Source organism: Rana temporaria, chromosome 3 (assembly GCF_905171775.1).
Source record: "Rana temporaria chromosome 3, aRanTem1.1, whole genome shotgun sequence".
Classification (NCBI taxonomy): domain Eukaryota; kingdom Metazoa; phylum Chordata; class Amphibia; order Anura; family Ranidae; genus Rana; species Rana temporaria.
Window position 1 is genome coordinate 427,338,784 of NC_053491.1, and position 23,277 is coordinate 427,362,060.

General features: G+C 44.9%; 1 protein-coding gene and 2 pseudogenes across 3 annotated transcripts in view; 1 reads left to right on the plus strand and 2 right to left on the minus strand.

Annotated features, from left to right (window-relative positions):
• Window positions 1–15,754: 15,754 nt before the first annotated feature.
• EPHX3 (epoxide hydrolase 3) overlaps window positions 15,755–23,277 on the minus strand; it is a 43,519-nt gene continuing 35,996 nt past the window's right edge. For all 3 annotated transcript variants that reach the window (XM_040346273.1, XM_040346272.1, XM_040346271.1), the window contains exons 7-8: window positions 19,991–20,139; window positions 15,755–16,611 (exon numbers count right to left, since the gene is read on the minus strand). In XM_040346273.1, coding sequence (XP_040202207.1) covers window positions 16,365–16,611; window positions 19,991–20,139 — 396 coding nt within the window. In that variant the 3' untranslated portion in view covers window positions 15,755–16,364. The remainder of the gene's footprint in view (window positions 16,612–19,990; window positions 20,140–23,277) is intronic.
• Window positions 19,222–19,367, plus strand: LOC120933970 (annotated as a pseudogene).
• Window positions 19,791–19,965, minus strand: LOC120933916 (annotated as a pseudogene).

Below are 23,277 nucleotides of genomic sequence, written 5' to 3' on the forward strand. Positions count from 1 at the left end.
TATTGCAAGCACCTACAGGTAAGCCTCAGGCCTCGTACACACCACAGGACATGTCCGATGAAAACGGTCCGCGGACCGTTTTCATCGGACATGTCCACTCGGAGATTTCGGTCTGATGGCTGTACACACCATCAAACCGAAATCCCCCCGGACAGAGAACGCGGTGACGTAGACGACACCGACGTACTCTATCGCGCGAGTTCAATGCTTCCACGCATGCGTCGAATCAATTCGACACATGTGCGGGATTTCGGTCCGCTGGTTAGACGTACTAACCAGCGGACATGTCCAACGGACAGCTCTCCAGCGGACAAGTTTCTTAGCATGCTAAGAAACTTTTGTCCGCTGGAAATCTGTCCACTAGCCTGTACACACGATCGGATCTGTCCTCTGAAGCTGGTCCGCGGACCAGTTTTAGCGGACATGTCCGGTCGTGTGTACGAGGCCTTAATGTAGGCTTACCTGTAGGTGAAAGTAGTATCAGAGGGTCTACAACCACTTTAAGAATAGCCACTCCCTTTTTCAAGGGGCCAAAAGTAATTGAACAATTGAATGAAAAGCTGTTTCATGGCCAGGTGTGGGCTACTCCTTCGATATTTCTTCATCAATTAACCTCTTCCGGACCGCTGCACGACTATATACATCTGCACTATCAAGAGGGATATCTCTGTTATGGCAGCAGCTAGCTACCATAACCCAGGTATCCTCGTCTTCAGCCAGCGGTCCAGTTTCTGATAATGGTGGTCTTTGTGGCGTATTCACCGCAAGATTACCGGAGCCGTCGGCAGCGGTGTTCCTTTGCCTGAGTATGGAGACGAGTGAGGGTTAGATGGCCCCCACCCGTCTCCATACCATAGCAGGGCTGAAGCGACGTCAAAACGTCACTTACGCCCATAGCTCTTAAAGGGCCTTTTTTTCAAATGACAAATTTTTATTTTTATTTATTTTTATTGCATTTTTGTGTAAATATGAGATCTGAGGTCTTTTTGACCCAGATCTCATATTTAAGAGGACCTGTCATGCTTTTTCTATTACAAGGGATGTTTTTTTTTTTTTTACAAGAAAACAAGGGATGTTTACATTCCTTGTAATAGTAATAAAAGTGACACATTTTTTAAAACAGCAGTGTAAAAAATAAAAGGTAAAATAAATAATAATAATAAAAAAAAAAAATTAAACTCACCCCATCCCGCCAAGCTTGCGTGCAGAAGCTAACGCATACTGAGCAGCGCCCGCATATGAAAATGGTGTTCAAACCACACCGGGAGACCTGGGAAGACCAGTGAAAGGTGGCGGGAGGGGGGGGGAGACTTCTTTAGGATAACAGCCAAGCGGCTTTTAGCCTCATTGGTTGTTATCACTAAAAAGCCAACCGCTGGCTCTAAACAACAGTACTGGGGTGATGCCTGCAGCTGCAGTCATCCCCCTGGTATAACCCCTTCAAGCCTGAGGCCCCATACACACGAGAGGATTTATCCACGGATACGGTCCAGCGGACCGTATCCGCGGATAAATCCTCTTAAGGATTTCAGCAGATTTCTATGCGATGGCGTGTACACACCATCGCATTGAAATCCGCGCCGAAATCCTCTGGCGATGACGTGTCGCGCCGTCGCCGCGATTATGACGCGGCGACGGGCGCGACGCTGTCATATAAGGAATTCCACGCATGCGTCAAATCATTACGACGCGTGCGGGGAATCCCTTTGGACGGATGGATCCGGTGAGTCTGTACAGACGAGCGGATCCATCCGTGGGATCCGATTCCAGCAGATAGATATGCTGTGCATGTCGACAAATATTTATCTGCTGGAATTCGGAAATATCCGCGGATAAATATCCGCCGGAGTGTACACACCATAGAATCTATCCGCTGAAACACATTCGATGGGATTTATCTGCGGATAGATTCTATCGTGTGTACGGGGCCTGAAGGCATATTTGCGTATGGTTGGCGTGAAGAAGTTAAAATAGAACATTTTATTTATGATTATATTAATTTTTCCAAATACATTTGAGCCCCTGAAAATGGGGGGAGTGTGTATACAATGGTTGCAGTTCCTTAAATTTGTACTTGATTTTCATGTTCAACCCCTTGAATTACAGCTGAAAGTCTGCACCTCAAATTCATTTGGATTGTTTCATTTTATTCTGGTGGCCTACAGAGCCAAAAGTATGAAAATCATACCTGTGTCCAAATATATATGGACCTAACTGTATATTGTATATGGTCAGTAGTATGTGGAAACCATCACTCCCTCTGAGAGCTTGTTGGACATCTGATTCCAAAATCATGGACATTTAATATAAAGTTGATTCCCCTCACCCTCCTTTGTGGCCATGTCTATGACAGCCTCAACCTTTCCGAGAAGGCTTACTACAAGATTTCAGAGTGTGCCTGCAGGAATGTGTGCTTATTCAGCCTAGAAAGCATTTGAGAGGTCAGGGACTGACCTTACAGTAGACGTATTTTGGATGAGAAGACCTGTCTTACAAGTTTAGCAGCTGCTAGGGATAATTGCAACTGAATCCAGGAGGCTGGTTGTACCCAAGTTGATCAATTTGGTACATTCAGCCTGCGCACACACAGTTCGAATCTCGGTTTGTTCCTGTTGAACCGCCGAGATTAGAACCGTCTATGGCTGGCCTAAGCTATTCAGTGGGCCAGACTTCTCGTCCCTACCATTGTTCCGATTAAGTGTCTTCTAGGGTTAGCACACTATTGACAAAGCCCATTGCTCTTTTGTATTTTAAGTAAGGATCCGCTCCGTGTGTCCTCAAAGCTCAGCGGGGATCCTCTGTAAAATCCCCGCTGAGCTGGCAGCTGACAGGGCTCTCCCCTATGGGGGATCGGACGAACACGGACCGTATGTCCGTGTTCATCCGATCCGGCAGACGGAAGAAAAATAGGATTTCTTCCGTCTGCCAATATCGGATCTTTGCGGAGGCGGACAAATTACGGGTGTCAGCGGATGTTCATCCACTGACACCCGTAATCACATAGGGACCAATGTATGTCCCGTTTTCATCCGCAACGGACGGATGAAAATGCGGACATACGGTCCGTACGTGTGAAAGGGCCCTTAGGTGTAACTAAAAAAAAATCACTGTATATGTTATAGAAAATGTTTGCAATATATACACCAATCAGCCATAACTTTATGACCACCCACCTAATATTGAGTAGGTCCCAATTTTGTTGTCAAACCACCCCCGACTCATCAAGGATTGGACACCACTATAAATCTGAAGGTATGCTTTGGTATCACGTCAACACCAATCTCCTTGTTGTGTTCCTCAAGCGGTTCTTCAACCATTTTCGTAGTGTGACAGGGCTCATTATCCTGCTGAAAGAGACCACTGCCATCAGGGAATACCATTTCAATGAAGGAGTTTACTTGGTCAGCATGAACGTTTAGGTAGGTGGTACTTGTCAAGTAACATCCACATGGATGGCAGGACCCAAGGTTTCCCAGCAGAACAGTTCCCAAAGCAACGCACTGTCTCCATTATCTTGCCTTCTTCCCATACTGCATCCTGGTGGCATCTCTTTCTCAGCTAACTGACACACACGCACCCAAGACATTCACATGATGTAAAAGAAAACGTGATTCATCAGATCAGATCACCTTCTTCAATCGCTCCGTGTTATGATACTCACATGCCCACTGTAGGCGCTTTTGGCTGTAGACACAGGTCAGCATGGGCATCCTGACTGATCTGCGACTAAACAGCCCCATACACATTAAACTGCAATGCCCATTTTTTGGGGCTTTTAATTCATATCAACTTCAGGGACAACATGCCATGCCACTAACTTTTAGATGCCATTGTAAGATAATTAATGGTATACGCTTTACTTGTCAGTGGTCATAAAGTTGATCAGTGTATTCACTGCTATTGTTTGCTACCTATTTAGAGAATGCTAATACTGAATTTGCATGGCTACTTCATGCTGTGCAGGGACGTAGCACAGATTGGCATAGCTGGGCTAGTGACTCCAGCTAATTGATAATACAAAGTCTCTGGGTTGTTAGGATGGCCAGTTACCAGACTGAATGTCATCATCACTATTCTTTGTCACAAAGCTGGGGAAAATGCTACAGGAGGAGAAGATGCCTGAAGAATAGGTAACGGAAGCGGTGGGAGGCAGACTGGACTTTGCCACTGGACTTTGCCTCTGCATTTTATTGCCCCTTCATGGCACTTGCTAATTTTTGCTGTATATTTTGACCCAGCGGCGGTCCGTCCATAGAGGGCGCTGGAGCGCCACCCCCTCTGGCTCCACACCGCCACTGAAAATAACATGAATGTATGTTATTATTGCCAGCTGCCGCTGGTCTATTCAAGGTGGCCGGACATTGAGCGCCGACCACCTGAATAACGGCAGCTGGTTGGCTGTGCGGAAGTGCCTATCAGAGCCACAGTGGCAACAATGGGCACAGTAGTGACAATGGGCACAGTGGCATCAATGGGCACAGTAGTGACAATGGGCACAGTAGCAACAATTAAAGGGAACAGTGGTGACACTTGGCACAGTGGCGACAATTGAGGGGCATAGTGGTGACAATTGGCACAGTGGCGACAATTGAGGGGCACAGTGGCTGCGTTTGGTGGCATGGCACAGTGGTGACAATTGATGGCACAGTGGCTGTGTTTGATGGCATGTCACAGTGACTGCGTTTGATGGCATGTCACAGTGACTGCGTTTGATGGCATGGCACAGCGACTGCGTTTGATGGCATGGCACAGTGACTGCGTTTGATGGCATGGCACAGTGACTGCGTTTGATGGCATGGCACAGTGACTGCGTTTGATGGCATGGCACAGTGACTACTTTTGATGGCATGGCACAGCGGCTGCGTTTGATGGCATGGCACAGCGACTGCGTTTGATGGCATGGCACAGTGACTACATTTGATGGCATGGCACAGCGGCTGCGTTTGATGGCATGGCATGGCACAGCGACTGCGTTTGATGGCATGGCACAGTGACTGCGTTTGATGGCATGGCACAGTGGTGCGAATTGATGGCATAGTGACTGCATTTGATGGCATGGCACAGTGGTGATAATTGATGGCACAGTGGCTGCCTTTGATGGCATGGCACAGTTACTGCATTTGATGGCATGGCACAGTGGTGCGAATTGATGGCATAGTGACTGCATTTGATGGCATGGCACAGTGGTGATAATTGATGGCACAGTGGCTGTGTTTGATGGCATGGCACAGTGGTGACAATTGATGGCACAGTGGCTGCGTTTGATGGCATGGCACAGTAGTGATAATTGATGCCACAGTGGCTGCATTTGATGGGCACAGTGAGGCTGCAATTTTTTTATTTTTTACGTTTGCGCCCCCCTAAAAATTTGGAGCACCACACCAGCCGCCACTGTCCATCTTTTTCCCACGTTTTGCCAAAAGTGTCCTTTTGTTACCCATGTCTTGCCACAAATGCCTGTTTTACGCCTGAACCTTATCATGAATATCTGTTGACCACCATTGGTCATTTGTTGCCTATTTTATGTTTTAATTTCCCATTAACCATTTGTCACAGTTTCTAGTTTCTTGCTGTATTTTAGATCGGCTTAGACAAAGCCAGATATGCCACAGCTATGGCTGATACAGAGCAGGATATCTCTCCATTTGGGATACTAAAGCTTGAGAAGCCAAGCAAAATAAACCTGCTGGCATCCACCCAAACTGAAAGAAAAAATCATTTTTGGCGAACTCAGTTTTTGAAACAAGGTATATTGTATAACACATAAATAAAAACTTGCACAGCTTCCAAGAGCAGGTACACTATTTACAAAAGGGTTTAGTCACAGCGATCTCCAATCTTTGTAATGGAATTACTCAGGTGTCAGGTGTTTACAGTGAATGCTGCCAAATTAAACACAGCACCATTGTTGTGTAAGAATTCTGATTAATCAAATCCTGTTCGGCTGTCCTGACCAAGAATGACAATTCTGCTTTCTTCATCACAGATGCGATCACATTCTGTGTGGACATAATGCAGGTGCAAGTGAGGACCAACGGGTGACACTAAACTTCCTTAGTGATTCTCTCCAAGTGGTTTACCAAGGCAAGGACAGCGGGCCTTACAGATCAATGTGTTTAAAGGGGTTGTAAAGGTTCGTTTTTTATTTTCAAAAATAGGTTCCCTTAAACTAGTGCATTGTTGGTTCACTTACCTTTTCCTTCGATTTGCCTTCTAAATGTTTTTGTTCTTTGTCTGAATTTCTCACTTCTTTTTCCTCCTCAGTAAGCTGTTCTGGCTGACTAACCCCCAGCCAGAACGGCTCAGATGACAGGGGCAAGCTTACTGAGGAGAAACAGGAAGTGAGAAATTCAGACAAAGAAAAAAAACATTTAGAAGAGAAATCAAAGGAAAAGGTAAGTGAACCAACAATGCACTAGCTTAAAGAAACATATTTAGAAAATAAAAAACAAACCTTTACAACCCCTTTAAGATAAGATCTGCTGCAGGCAATTTATCAGATGTTAGCTTTCACCATCCTAGTAAAAATAAGTGATTTAGTCACAATATTAACAAAATGATAATGCTAAATACCTTTTCTCACACTGCCGCTGTATGGTCATGTGATCCCCCTCCGCTCTCCTTCTTTGATCTAAAGAGAGCAGCGGGAGGGGCTGAGATTCCCCTCTGTTGTGAACCAGCCAGCCAGCCAGCAGAGGGAGATCACATGACAGCACAGCGGCGGTGTGAGAAAAGGTATTTAGCAGTACCATTTAAAAAAAAAAAACACACACATTGTAGTTTATGACTTTATAAAACAGAGGGGATACAAATCATTGCATTAGATATTGCAGTGGAATAGCAGCAGGAGGGGAGGGCGGGGAGATCAGCTCTTACACTGACTAAGAAATGACAGGCAGGGAGGGAGGGGGAGAGACTGAGAACACACAGCGGGATGACAGAGGCACATAAACTGACCACGGTATCATGGATCAGCAGCCATAATTACCGTGGTCAGCACACACAGGGGGGGTCACAGGAACAGGCAGGATCAACCAGCGGGGCTGCAGGACACCAGGTGGGACTTTTCACATTAAAGGTGAGTGATTGGTTGCTACGCAGCGGGGCGGTCCCAGCAATCAATCACCCACTTTTTAACTTAAAATGTCCCGCCCTTTGTCCAGAGCGGCCGCGCTTCCCATCTTGTGTGAATAAGACAGGCAGTGTGAGGAGGGTGCAGTGCAACGATCATATCGAAGGGACAGACCTGTGCGCGGCGCACCTGCCATACTGTGAACATAGCAGCACCAGGCAGGCGAGCGAGCCAGCGGCAGGGAGAGGAAACAGGCAATTATTTGGCGAGGCTGTGGTCCGAGTAGTATGGCTACTGGGGCCGGACCGCGGTCCGCCATTTAGTGATGCCTGGCCTAGGCTATAAGAAGATTGACAAGACTCTGAAACTGAGCTGCATCACGGTGGCCAAGACCATACAGCAGTTTAACAGGACAGGTTCCCCTCAGAACAGGCCTTGCCATGGTTGACCAAAGAAGTTGAGTGCTCATGCTCAGCGTCATATCCAGAGGTTGTCTTTGGGAAATACACGTATGAGTGGTGCCAGTATTGCTACAGAGGTTGAAGGGGTGGGGGGGGTCAGCCTGTCAGTGCTCAGACCATACGCCGCACACTGCATCAAATTGTTCTGTATGGCTGTCTTCCCAGAAGGAAGCCTCTAAAGATGATGCACAAGAAAGCCTGCAAACAGTTTTGCAGTCTTGTGTAAATAAGGTAGGGCTGTATGGTGAGGGGGAGTGCTGTGCAAGACAGGACTCTACTATCAAGGGGGGTCTGTAATGTGGAGGGGGTGTCAGTCCTGTGATTGGGGGGTCAGTCTGCAATGGGGAGGTCAGTCTGCGATTGGGGGGCCAGTCTGTGATGCAGGGTCTGAGATGAGGGGCCTGTGATGTACATAGGAGGCTGCGATGTGGAGGATATCATTTGGAGTCATAGCACCAATATGACCCTCGGACCTCCGCTAGAAGACATTTTTTCTGACTGGACCCCCGTGAATTTTAATTCACTACCCCTGTCCTAGGCCAACATTATGTAGAGCAGTGGTTCTCAACTTCTGTCCACAGGACCCACTAACAGGCAAGGTTTGCAAGATAACTGAATTACATCACAGGTCATATAATTTTCTGCTCAGTGATTGCAGTATTTTAGTCTGCATCTCCCCAAGGTAATACTTAAAATTTGGCCTGTTAGTGGGTCATGAGAACAGGAGTCGAGAACCACTGATGTTTTTCAGATCCTCAGAGAGTTCTTTGCCATGGGGTGCCATGTTGAACTTCCAGTGACCAAAATGAGAGAGTGAGAGCGATAACACAACATTTAACACACCTGCTCCCCATTCACACCTGAAACACTAATAAGTCACATGACACCGGGGAGAGAAAATTACTAATTGGGTCCAGTTTGGACATTTTCACTAAGGGGTGTATTCACTTTTGTTACGAGCGGTTTAGACATTAATGGCTGTGCGTTGAGTTATTTTGAGGGGACAGAAAATTTACAGTTATACAAGCTGTACACTCACTACTTTACATTGTAGCAAAGCGTAATTTCTTCAGTGTTGTCACATGAAAAGATATAAAAAAATATTTACATGAATGTGAGGGGTGTACTCACTTTTATGGAGATACTATAAAAAAAAAAAAAGATTTTCTTCCTCATAGCTGTGGTTAGAAGTCAAAGATGATCTATACATTTACGACAGTCAACAGGCTTGCCTAGAACTGCATAAACTTCTTCTGGTCTGTGACCCTGATAAAAAAAAAAAAAAATTCACTAGTAAGAAATGATTTTCCTGAAATTTCTGTAGGCGTGCGGAGGACAAGTACGGAAAAAAGAGTGCACTTCAGGCTGAGTCTTCTATCTACCATGCAGGTTGCTAGTGTCACGAGACAAGGGGAGAATGTTGACTCGAACAGCGCCATCTAGAGACAGCACATGAGAAGATTCTCATCCTTGGGCTGCATTTGAACAGTCATTTAGCCACAGTACAAATCCCAGCGGTAGGATTTCTGCTGCTGGGTTTGTCAGCTGTGAGCGGATAACTGCGACCACTGAGTCTGTACACACTGCAATGACAGGCTGTCAGCAGCCACAGCTATTTTTGTCTGTTTGCATAGCCGGCAATTACCTGCAGTAATCGTGGCTGGAAGTGCTCTTAACCACTTCATTACTGGGCACTTAAACCCCCTTCGTGCCCAGACCAATTTTCAACGCTGATGCATTTTCAATGACAATTGCGCGGTCATACAACACTGTACCCAAATTATATTTTTATCATTTTTTTCCCACAAATAGAGCTTTCTTTTGGTGGTATTTGATCATTTCTGTGGTTTTTATTTTTTGCACTATAAACAAAAAAAGACAGAAAATTTGGAAAAAAACACAATATTTTTTACTTTTTGTTATAATAATATCCCCAAAAAAAAAAAAAAAATTCCTCGGTTTAGGCCGATACGTATTCTTCTACATATTTTTGTTAAAAAAATTGCAATAAGCGTATTTGATCGGTTTGCGCAAAAGTTATAGCACCTACAAAATAGGGGATAGATTTATGATTTATTTTTTTACTAGTAATGGCGGCGATCTGCGATTTTTTTTTTGTCAGGCCTGCGATATTGCGGCGGACATATCGGACACTTTTGACACAAATTTGGGACCATTCAAATTTATACAGCAATCAGTGCTATAAAAATGCACTAATTACTGTATAAATGTGACTGGCAGGGAAGGGGTTAACCACTAGGGGGTGAGGAAGGGGTTAAATGTATTACCTGGGTGTGTTCTAACTGTGTGGGGGGAGGGGACTGACTGGGGGAGGTGACCGATGCTGTTTCCCTATGTACAAGAGACACAGATCGGTCTCCTCTCTCCCTGACAGGACGTGGAGCTCTGTGTTTACACACAGAGCTCCACGTCCCTGCTGTCACCGCCGATCGAACATCGCGGCCGCCAGGTACATGCATCGGCTTCCCAGCGATGCGCTGGCACAGTGTTTACCCCCCAGTGGCGCGCGTGGGTAATGCACAGAAAAAGACGTCCAAAGACGTCCACTCGGCACTTGAGACCTCTCTTTTTAAAAATGCTAGCTACCGACCTGTTGTCACCATCAGGGTTTAGGCATGGAGACAAGTAGCTATAGCAGTAGAGAGGCTCCCACCGACCAGCAGGATAGGTATACAAGCAGGTTACCCTAGCCGATGACACGGGCTCACCCGAAGGGTGGAGTGTAAGCACTAACCAGTGTTCACCAAAGATCCTGATTGTGGAGATGGTTTTGCTGCATGTTGGTACCAGGTTGCGGTCCTCAGAATTTCCCCACCAGGAGGTGAGCAAGCTGGGGTCCAGTATATAGCAGATAGGGATCATGCAGAAGCGTAGTCGAAGGAACAAGCCAAAGGTCAGTAACGAGTGGTAGCTAAGGAACAGACAGCAGCAGGAGTGACATGAGTGAGATATTGGCTGGAGAGAGCACAATAATCTGGCAAACAGGAAACGCAGAGACATGGCTTTACTCAGGAAGTTCAGGGGAGGAGCAAAAGGTTCAGACTTCAAAGAGAAACAAAGTTCAAGGCAGCATCATTCAAGGAATTGTCCAGGGAGCTGTCAAGCAGATCAGGTGGCTCAGTGAGAAGAGTTACTGCCTGACACCTACTATGATGATGCTCTGGTTCAATACATTAGGGCAGCCTTTCTCATAACTTTCAACATAGAGAAACCCTTGAAATAAGGGTCACAGGGAACCCTTGCTAAAAATTACTATATCTACAACTTACATTAGTGTGATGTTCAGTGAGAAGCATGCTCCATACACTTGTGGACATTGTGAAGAATTACCTCCTTTACAGATAGCTAAAAAGATCAATGGCATCAGTGGGAACTTATCTGAGAGGCAGAAATTTCTCATTGCTCAAGGAACCTCTGGAGGAGCCCTAGGGCTCCATGGAACCTTGACTGAGAAATACTACATTAGGGGCTCATTTACGCTTGTGGTTGGGAGGCGGTAAAAACCATTGGTTGAGATGCGCATTTCCACCACCAGAGCTCTGATGAAGAGGCCTCTGTAGCCTTGAAACACGTCAGCCGGCAGTGACACACCTCTTTCCCCCCCATCCGGGATTGTGGATCGAGGGGTATTCATCACCATACCGTTGTTGACAAGCCTTTTACACTATCTCGTTTGTGAGTAGTTTTATGTTTTCTTATCCATTTATTAAACTGTCAAACGGTAATACACGAGGCTGGTGCGCCTTTCTTTTTCTTCTCTTTGTTCTCTGCTAGGATGTTCCCCGTCCCTGAAGGGCTGCAAGGCCTCTGTTACCAGTTTTGATTTTTGTGGAAATTCACATGTGGAATATTGACTAACAGTCGGACAATCCACCTGTGCGCAGGAGTTTGTGTGTCTTTTGTGTATTACTCATCCCTAGACAACACGGGCTTAATACAACATATTTTGTAATTTAATGCCATTAAAAATTACTTGGTTGTAAAGCACAGATGTCCACAGATATAAAGACCAGAATCTTCCATTCAGCAATCAGTCTAGAAGGAACATGGCGATACATCAATCAATTCATCAGTGTCTTCGGGACAGAAATGTGTAGGAATGAGCAACACATTATTGCAATGTACAAAGATCACCCATAGATGAATGTTTTATTTTTTTCTCTCAACAAAATTGAAATTGTTTGTTTTTTATTTTCTAAATAGGTTCCTTTAAGCTAGTGCATTGTTGGTTCACTTACCTTTTTTCTTTGTTTGAATTTCTCACTTTCTGTTTCTCCTCAGTAAGCTTGCCCCCATCATCCGAGCAGTGGTTAGTCAGCCAGAACAGCTTACTGAGGAGGAACAGGAAGTGAGAAATTCAGACAAAGAAAACAAAGAAACTTTTTTTTAGAAGGGAAATGGAAGGAAAGGGTAAGTGAACCAACAATGCACTAACTTAACCACTTAAGCCCCAAGACTGTTTTTCAGATTCGGGATTTACAAGACTAAAACAGTTTTTTTTGCTAGAAAATTACTTAAAACCCCCAAAAATTATATATTTTTTTTTCTAACACCCTAGAGAATAAAATGACGGTCATCGCAATACTTTTTGTCACACCGTATTTTCGCAGCGGTCTTACAAGCGCACTTTTTTTGGAAAAAATTTACTTTTTTGAATTAAAAAATAAGACAAAAATAAATTTGGCCCAATTTTTTTATATATTGTGAAAGATAATGTTACGCTGAGTAAAATGATACCCAACATGTCACGCTTTAAAATTGCGCCCGCTCGTGGCATGGCGTCAAACTTTTACCCTTAAAAATCTTGATAGGCGACGTTTAAAAAATTCTATAGGTTGCATTTTTTGAGCTACAGAGTAGCTCTAGGGCTATAATTATTGCTCTCGCTCTAACGATCGCGGCGATACCTCACATGTGTGGTTTGAATACCGTTTTCATATGGCGGCGCTACTCGCGTATGCGTTCACTTTTTTTGTTTTCTTATGTATTTTTATTAATTTTATTATTTTTTACACTGAAATAAAAAAAAAAAAAAAAAAATGATCACTTTTATTCCTATTACAAGGAATGTAAACATCCCTTGTAATAGAAAAAAGCATGACAGGTCCTCTTAAATATGAGATCTGGGGTCAAAAAGACCTCAGATCTCATATTTAGGCTTCAATGCAAGAAAAAAAAAAAAAAAAAAAAGGAAAATTTGTCATTTAAAAAAATGACAAAAAAAAAATTGTCTCTTTAAGAGGCTGGGCGGGACTGACGTTTTGACGTCACTTCCGCCCAGCAGAGCTATGAGGACGGGTGGGGGCCATCTTGCCCTCACTACAGTCCTCACTCTCCAGGCGGCAACATCCGATCTCCTCCGCCGCTACCGACGGCTCCGGTAAGCGGCGGAGGGCGCGGAAAAGCGGCGGGAGGGGGGGGGCCCCTCTCCCGCCACCGATAACGGCGATCTCGCGGCGAATCCGCCGCGGAGACCGCCGTTATCGTTTACACGGCAGCCCACTGTAAAGGTGGATATCCCGGTTCTGGCAGCAGCTGCTGCCGTTACCGAGATATTCAGCTTTAAAATTAGGACGTATATATACAGTGGGCGGTCGTTAAGTGGTTAACGGAACCTATTTAGAAAATAAAAACGAACCTTTACAACCTCTTTAAGTGAAAATCTGGGCAAACTGCTAAATATACAAATCAAATGCATAAATGTTTTACTGACCTAGGGTTTGTAATATTAGGATCCAGTCACACCAGCAGAGTACGTTATACTCTGTATAGCTCATGATCACTAGTGTGTGCTGTGAGGGATTGGGGAGATGCAGTGTTTTGACTTTACTTTTGTTTTCTGCTTTATTGAATTTCTCCAAAATGACATTTCAATGCAGTGCACTGCCATAGATTGCATCACAATGTACTGAAATGTATACAAATGTGGCACACACACACACACAATTTAAACTAATTGCCTTGTCGATGCGTTGGGCAAGGTTGCCCAGCACAGTCCATTGCATATGGTGTGAAGGGGCATTCAGCCAGCCAATCTTGTGACACACACGCTCATCTACATTCTGGTTTACTGAGACTAGGGTTGTCCCGATACCACTTTTTTAAGACCGAGTACAAGTACCGATACTTTTTTCAAGTACTCGCCGATACCGAATACCGATACTTTTTTTTAATCTCATGTGACAGCAGCACATGTGTGAGTAGTTTTTTTTTTTATCTTTAACAATTTGTTTTGAATTTTTTACATTTTTTAAAAAAAAATCTTACAATTTTTTTTATTTATAATTCTTTCTTTTTTTTTAAGGGGGGAGGGGGGATGTACCGTGTCAGTGTGTTTTTTCTTTAATTTTCTTATTTTCTACAATAATTTTGTTTATTCTTTGTTTTTTTTCATTTTGCGCTGAAAATGAAAGAAAAGAAGACAGCGTCTTCTCTTCATTCATAAACTGAAACATTGTAATCACAGTTTACAATGTTTCAGTTATGTGAATAGACAGAGTCAGTGATCACTAACTCTGTCCATTCGAAGCAGTAAGGAGCCAAATTTACCAGCTCCTACCCCGCTCTCCATCCTGACATTTCCAGGGGGTGGAGGAGGAGCACGGAAGGGGAGATAAACACGGCGCGATGCGCGGGATGCACAGGATACGCGGCGAGATGCGCGGGATACACGGCGAGATGCGCGGGATACACGGCGGGATGCGTGGGATACACAGAGGGAGGGAGACAGACTGCAGCAAAACGGAGGGGGGCTGGAGGAGGACACGGGACAGTCAGCGGTGATCGTGTGTGGGGGAGTTACAAGCACCGATCACCACTGATTTTAAAGCAGCTGAAAGCCGCGCGGGGGGAGGAGTGTAGAGAGAAGCGGAGAAATGAATTTTAAATCTATACAGCGGTGATCGGTGCTTGCAACTTCCCCATGCACTGATCACCGCTGACAGTACAAGTATCGGGTGAAGCATCGGGAGCATTTGCCCGAGTACAAGTACTCGGGCAAATGCTTGGTATCGGTACCGATACTAGTATCGGTATCGGGACAACCCTAACTGAGACCAATGCCTACAGGATAATAACAAGTATTACTGTATATACACAAAAGAAGAAAACCCAGGAACATGAAAGACACAAGAAGAGTTTTTCCTACAACAAAACAGTATTCTGCACTACTAATATTATAATGACGTTGTCATTATTAGGCCTCTTGCACACTGCAGCTTGAAAGAGCTCAGTACAACTTTTTTTTTTTTTACTGAGCTAAAATACAGCCCATTAACTGTAATGTGCCTATGCACACAGGCACATAAACAAGCGCCGTGCATTCTTCAGTAATTTTTTTTTAGATAACATCTGCTTTTGAATCAGAAAAGAAAAAGGAGGGTTCCCCTGGGTGGACTTTTAAGGCACTAATAATATTTCAAAATATACAGGATATTGAGAGTAAAAAAGGTTTTATTCACAATTGTACATATTCATCAAAAAAATATTTAAATATTAAATTAAAATACAGAGTTCCAAAGATTGTCACCATATAGGTAAATACAAGAAGAAGAACCTTCTTTACACCCCAAAGATTATTCTTCTTGTATTTACCCATATGGTGACAATCTTTGGAACTCTGTATTTTAATTTAATATTTAAAAAAAAAATGATGAATATGTACAATTGTGAATAAAACCTTTTTTACTCTCAATATCCTTTATATTTTGAAATATTATTAGTGCCTTAAAAGTCCACCCAGGGGAACCCCCCTTTTTCTTTTCTCATATCTACTGGATGTGGCACAAGCATACACTTGCCATTCACCCTCCTCTCCTGCTTTTGAATCAGTAATGTATGCCTCATGCACGCATATGCCTATTTACATATTGTGCAGAACAAGAACACTTTTTTTGCGCACAAGTGTGCGCAAACACATATACGCTGCTTTGCCCCCCACGCACACTGGAGCACTGGGCTGTGGAGAGGGCAGGAGCGGCTGGCTCAGGCTGTCAGTTGCTTGCTGAGAGGCTGAGCCGGGTGCTGGTTCAGGCATGTGGATGAATTCCGACTTCATTGTCACGATCTTGTCCGAGCCTGGACCAGCTCTGTGATGTCCGCCGACAGCAGACTTCAACCTACTCTCTGCTGAAATGGATCAAAAGGAGTGCAGACCAAACTGCACTCCTGTGATCCATAGGATATATACAGTCAAATGAGCTTTGGCTGTTCCTCTCCTTTAATTACAGATTCTCTAGCAGGTAAATCAGTAAACATATAAGCATTTTGATTGTGTATGTAGCTATTGAGATGTCTAGTAAGCAGCTTATCAATTCCAAAAGCACAAAGTACAGATTTCTTAGTGTCAATTATTTCTGTGTGGCCTCATGGACATGGATTAAGGCTCTTCAAACAAGGAAATACAGATATGTGCACAGTTTTACACATATTATATTGTATGTATTAAAAATAGTTTAGCAGCAGAAAATGATGTAATTGATACTCAGGGAGCAATACATTCTGGTCTCCATTCCGTGACTTAGCTGTGGTTGCACAGCATTCATTTATCCTTAGGACGGTTTGTGTTTCATATCTCTGCAAACATGAAGATTTGGCTTCATTCCATACATCTGACGAGACCCTTATTTTACTCCTCTGGGACAGTCTTTATAGAATTGCACCTTCTTTCAAGTTAAAAAATAATGCCACTTTGTCCATGGGTGCCAACAAACATGGCAGCCCACTGCAGTTTTAAAATCCAGGGTAAGCAACTGATCATATCCACGAAGGAAAATTAGGCACTTCGGTCATATTCAGTTTACCAATACTTCTTATATATGTCCATGGTGTGTAGATACTGGCATCTCCTGGCTTAAAAAATCCCTCATGAGCCTGTTGACCTCTTCGGGGTGATCCTGCTGTAGCCAGTGGCTTGCATGTTGTATAATCTCAGCCCGAAAAGGAGCATGGACATATTGTTTCATCTCTGGGACCATTGCTGCCTCTAGAAATACGTCAAGCTCGCCCCACAGCAGCAACGTAGGAACAAGTACATCCTGGGCTTTCACTGGAAAAAACCTGCAGGGAGAGGTTCCATTGTAACACAGGCTGTATATTACAGTGACAACTCTAAAACACCCAGATCAGCATTTTTCAACATGGAGGAACCCTTGAAATATTGTTCTGGTCTCAGAGAACCCCTGCTAATAATTACTATATCTACAGCTCAGGGTACATTAATGCAATGATTACTGGGGTGAATGTTCCTTACATTTGTGGTCATTGGGAAATATCCCCCCTTACAGATAGCTAATAGAATCATAAGGCCCCGTACACACAAGAGGATATCCGCTGGAAACGGTCCGCCGGACCGTTTCCAGCGGATAAATCCTCTGGCGGATTTGGATCTGATGGCTGTACACACCATCAGATCGAAATCAGCGCGGAATACATCCACGGTGACGTGTCGCGCCGTCACCGCGACGATGACGTGGCGACGTGCGCGACGCTGGCAGGTAAATACTTCCACGCATGCGTCGAATCATTATGACGCATGCGAGGGAGGGGAGCAGACGGACTGATCCGGTGAGTCTGTACAGACGACCGGATCAGTCCGCTGGACTGGATTCCAGCGGATAGATTTTGTAGCATGCTACAAAATTTTTATCCGCTGGGAATCCGTCGGCTGGATTTTTATCCGCCGGGAAATGTCCGCTCGGACGTACAGACGACCGGATCTATCTGCTGGAACTGATCTGCGGATCAATCCCAGCGGATAGATCCAGTCGTCTGTACGAGGCCTAAGTGTCAGTGGTTACTTATTTAAGAGGCAAATATATACTAATTTCGCAAGGAACCCAAAGCAACCGATGAAGGAACCCCAAGGTTCCAAAGAAGTCTAGCTGAGAAAGGCTGCCGTAGATAAACAGAGAAGTTAGAGGCACATTCAAGTGGAGGACCTGACATGCACGCCAATTGATAGTGTTACCGCTAAATAGCTTACTTAAAGCGGGGGTTCACCCTATCGACGAAAAAACATTTTTTTTTTTTCTTTTACCATAAAATCAGGCATTGTAGCGCGAGCTACAGTATGCCTGTCCCGAATTTTTTACCCCCGTACTCACCTTGTACGCGTAGATCGAAGATACCGGGGAATGGGCGTGCCTATGGAGACGGAGGATGATTGACGGCCGGCTCTGGCGCGTCACGCTTCTCCGGAAATAGCCGAAATAGGCTTGGTCTTCACGACGCGTGCGCATAGCCTGTGCGCAGGCGCCGTGAAGAGCCGAGACCTACTCCGGCTGTCTTCGGGGAGAGTGACGTGCCAGGGCCGGCCGTCAATCATCCTCCCTCTCCATAGGCACGCCCATTCCCCGCGGGAGCCGAAAAATACGATCTCCGATTACAAGGTGAGTCCGGGGTTAAAAAAATCGGGACAGGCATACTGTAGCTCGCGCTACAATGCCTGTCTCGATGGTAAAATCGTGTCGGGGGGGGTGAACTACCGCTTTAAGGGTCAGCCTTGCCTACATGCAGTGGTGAGTGGTCTTTAGCAGTACCCTGCAACCTACTACCTGTAAACCGACCTGCTACAGTGTCTTCTCTTTCTGAGCTGCTTGCTTGTAACCTGTATTTGCATTCTTTATTTCTGCCTCAGTTGTTAGTCTAGATCTCCGACTACCTCAGCCTTTGCCTACTGATCTTGTACTTTGTTACATGACTGTTGCTGACTGTCAGGGCACTGGGCTCAGCCCTTCCTTCTCTGTGCTGGCAGCTCAGCTGTCAGCTAATTGCCAGCTCCCATCTCTCCACACTGATCCACCTGTTGATGATCCTGCTCGTCAGCTCTGCCTACTTAAACCCTTCCAGTTCACTTGCTCTCTGCCTTCGCCAGTGTTAGAGCCGGTTCACACTGGGGCGACTCGTCAGGCGACTCAGCCGCCTGACAAGTCGCGTCCCATTCTATTCAATAAAACCATTCTAATAGGAGCGACGCAATTCGCTCCGACTTAGAAAAAGGTTATTGTACGACTTTGGGGGCGACTCGGGGCGACTTGCATTGACTTCTATACAGAAGTCATTTTGCAAGTCGCCTCTGAAGTCGTCTGGAAGACGCTTTGCCGAGTCGCCCCCGAAGTCTTCCCGCCCCAGTATGAACCGGCTCTTAACATCTCAAAAGACTTTTGCCTGAGTTCCTGTTGAAGCCCTGCTTGATTAACGTTCCCTCTGGCTACAGATCCTGCTTGTTGGCTACCTTTATCGCTGGCTCTTGGACATTGGCTTGGCCAACTACCCGATCCAGTTACTGAACTCTGGCTATGTTTTGACTACGCTTACTCTGTTTACCTTTTTATTTTTATTATTAAACAAGTGTGATTTAACTGTACTTCTGTCTCAGTCTGATTCATGGTTTCTAACACTGACTTGGGCCTGCCACGTTACCATGCACCTGCTGCTGACTCAACAACTCTGACCCATGGTTTGACCACACTCCTGCTTTGTGGCCTATTGTTCACCAGTTTCAAACACTGCCATGTTCCTTTTCTTATCTGCACCAGAAGTTTCATTGGACTCTGTAACACACTCCACTACCCCTCTGCCGCCTGTCACATCACTCAGGGGTGCTTGGACTAAAGGTGTGCAAGAGGCCACATATGCAATATTTTATAGTTTGAAGATCCCTAGTCTATATCATGCCATAGATGAAGGCTATGAAGAATGGACAGCGGTTCTAAAAATAGGTTTTTAGAACAGGGAGATTGAAGAAGAGCTTGCTCTTTCCACTCCACGCATTGACCTGGTATTGCAGTACCTCCAGGACCGGTGCACAAAAAAAAAATATGATAGCATGGCATGATATAGAAAAGGAAGGAGTCACCACTCCGGGTGGGTAAGCTGAGCAATCAGTGGCTTCTCAGGAAATCTAGGGTGCCGGCACTGCACGAGGCAATAGATGAAGGCTATGAAGAATGGACCGCTGCACTCCAACAGACCTTTCGGTTGTCTTTATTGCAAAATTAGAACTGAAAATGCACTGCAGAAATGCAACAAAAATAGGGATAGCAGCCAACGCGTTTCACACTTCGGGTCAGTGCTTAGTCATGGCTTAACAGCGGTCCATTCTTCATAGCCTTCATCTATTGCCTCGTGCAGTGCCGGCACCCTTGATTTCCCGAGAAGCCACTGATTGCTCAGCTTACCCACCTGGAGTGGTGACTCCTTCCTTTTCTATATCATGCCATGCTATCATATTTTTTTTTTTGTGCACCGGTCCTGCAATACCAGGTCAATGCGTGGAGTGGAAAGAGCAAGCTCTTCTCCCTGTTCTAAAAACCTATTTAATATATGGTCCCCAGATAGGGGACGTATCAGATATTAAACTGATAAGAACAGATACTAAACTTGATCTTGACCAAAAGGCTGAGAAGCGATATCATGCTATCATTTTATCACTTACCCAAAAAGATTTCTGTAGTAGTTAAGAGGGGGTGTCATGCCTCCTTTCTGTGACAGGTAATAAATAAAAGCCTCGGTCTCTTCACTGGTAAGTCTCCGCTGCTTATTCTGGATTCCCATTGAGTCATCCACCAGAGGCTTCCTGATGTACTGTAGAAGAAGACATACCATATGACACACTGTTGCAACTGTTATTTCACTAAAAATAATCAAAGACTTTAAGTGATTACAAAGTCAATAGATTGTTTACCTTAATGCATTCTCTGCATGAAGGTAAAAAAACTTTTAATAGTTACTCCCCCCAGCCTTTCCTTTAAACACTTAACTGTTCCCTGTCTTCATACAGGGTTGTGCCCACCTGCAGCAGCTCTTCCCCCTTTCTCTCTACTCACAGGAGACTTGGCAACAGCGGGAGCCTGTAAAGAGGGGAGGGGGGTGGCAGGGTTGAGCCGTGCTAAGTGTGTCCATAGATGCACACGGCCTAGCCTGGAAACATGCCCTCACACGTGCCCCCATAGCAAGGGGCTTGCTATGCTGGTGCACACAGAGGGGGAAGAGTCTAGAGCTCTGGGGGGTGACCAGAAGAGGAGATTCAGAGCAGTTCTGTGCAAAATCATTCCACAGAGCAGGTAAAAAAGAAGCTTTACAACCACTTGAAGTCCACTTAGCAATTAATACCAGGATGAACATTTGCCGATTGCGGGTGCAAAGCCTTACAGGCTGTAGAGTAAAAAAAATGATGAATAGGTAATTTTTCCCTGTACATTGTAAAAAAACAAAAAAACTAAAATGCATAGGGGGGAAGTAGTATACTCCAAGGGTATGTAGAAGAAGCACTGCTGAATACACCTATCCAATAATGTTCACACTTGAGTCCAACACCTTTGATCTATTTGTATTTGACTTTATGTTTTGGTGTACAATGTTCTCTGCATTTCATGCAGATATGTACAGTACAGTATGTGTTGGAAAACATATTATACTGCTTCTTCTAAAAATATATAAATATATATATATATATATATATATATATATATATATATATATATATATATATATATATATATATATATATATATATATAAATATATATATATATATATAATAAATGCACATTTATTTTATTTTTACAAGAATGCACATTTTTTTAACCTGCAAAAATATGTGCATTTATTATTTTTTTGTTAAAGGTAAATGTAGCTTTAAAAAAATAATAAATTTTTTTTTTTTTTTTTTAAATGTTCCTAACAAGATCAAGATTTTTATCACACATGACACTAAAACAACTTAAAGTGGTTGTAACCTAAAAAAAAAAGCCTGCAAGATACTAGCTCATTATGAAATACTTACCTTAGATCGACGCTAAGGTCCCCGCACACCGCAGCGACATGTCTTCATGTATTTCCGGGTTCGTGGGCTCCGGCGTTGCGATTGGCCAAAACCGCGATGACGTCACTCCGCACATGCGCACGGGAGACGCCGCTCATGGCACGGCTACTGAATAGAAACAGCACGAGTGGGCCATTTCTTCAATTCGCATGTGCCGATGACGTTGGCACATGTTGATACAGTGAATATCTCCTAAACTGTGCAAGTTTATTAGATATTCATGGTACCTCCGGGTAAGCCGGTTTATAGGCTTACATGTAGGTAAAAGTGGTGTAACAGGGTTTACAACCACTTTAATATTTTTCAACCTGCACAAATTTATAAAATACCCCAAAAATGTTAAAAAATTTAAGCTGCAACTGGAACATTAAAATTATTACATGATCAGGGAGCCCTGGAAGCTATGAGTAAGCATTACATGATGTGAAACATGACAGCCACCTTTTTCCTGTTGTTCACTATGTTTTGCCTGTATTGCTTTGGTTGTTTTTTGGATTTTATTTGTATAATAAAGACATCGTTTTAAGGAGTGCGGCAGTGCAGGATCTTCTTCTATCCAATGCACCTGTGCATAGTCTGCACCCTTTTGGTTTAGTGGGACGGAAGCAAAGCCAAGGCATCAGCAGTTTTTAGAGCGGTATTATCTCTCATTATCAGGGAGCCCCCTAAGGTTTAGAAATAATTCCCACAATAACTATTCACTTGGGCAAAGACAGCCTCGTGGTAGTAGAGGGATCATATGCAGCTGTTCCACAGGGGCGGATCTAGCCTGTCTGATGTGGAGGTGCATCAAAATTGCCTGGGCGGCAGAGAATGGGAGGTCAGCAGGGCAGAGAATAGGATCAGCAGTTTGTAGGGCAGGGTACAGAGGCCATTGGTTTTTAGGGCAGTGTACAGGGATTCAGTGAGGCAAGGGATAGAAAGCCAGCAGTGGACGAGCTGAGGACAGGGGTAAGCAGGGTAGAGGACAGGGGTCAGTGCTGGCAAGACAAAGGACAGGGGTCACTGCAGGAGAGGCAGAGGACAGGGATCACCACTGGCAGGGAAAAGGATAGGGATCGCTGCTGGAGAGACAGAGGACAGGGATCGCTGCTGGAGAGGCAGAGGACAGGGATCACCGCTGGAGAGGCAGAGGACAGGGATCACCACTGGGGAGGCAGAGGACAGGGATCACCGCTGGAGAGGCATAGGACAGGGATCACCGCTGGAGAGGCAGAGGACAGGGATCACCTCTGGAAAGGCAGAGGACAGGGATCACCGCTGGAAAGGCAGAGGACAGGGATCAGCACTGGAGAATCAGAGGACAGGAATCACGTTGGGGAGTCAGAGGACAGGGAACATCCCTGGGGAGTCAGAGGACAGGGAACATCCCTGGGGAGTCAGAGGACAGGGAACATCCCTGGGGAGTCAGAGGACAGGGAACATCCCTGGGGAGTCAGAGGACAGGTAACATTTCTGGGGAGTCAGAGGACAGGGATCACCAATGGAGAATCAGAGGACAGGGATCACCCTTGAGGAGTCAGAGGACAGGGATCACCACTAAGGGGAGTCAGAGGTCAGGGATTACCCCTGGCAGGACACTTGTCAGAGCTTCTTTCCTATCCCAGCACTGTACACAGCTTTTCCTCTCCACAATACACAGAGCTGAAATCACATTCCTTTACACACAGCCAGTCATCCATGATCTTCACAGGGTGTATCTGGCTTTTATGTTGGCGTTCTGACATGTGAAATTCCATGGTTGGAACAGCAGCGTAGCTGCAGTAGACAGATACACCCTGTAAAGATCGTGGCTTACTGGCTGTGTGTAAAGGAATGTGATTTCAGCTCTGCATGCTGTGTTGTAATGGTAAAGTAGCTCAGCGGCCGGACATAGCATCCAATGCAGAGGGGGGTGGT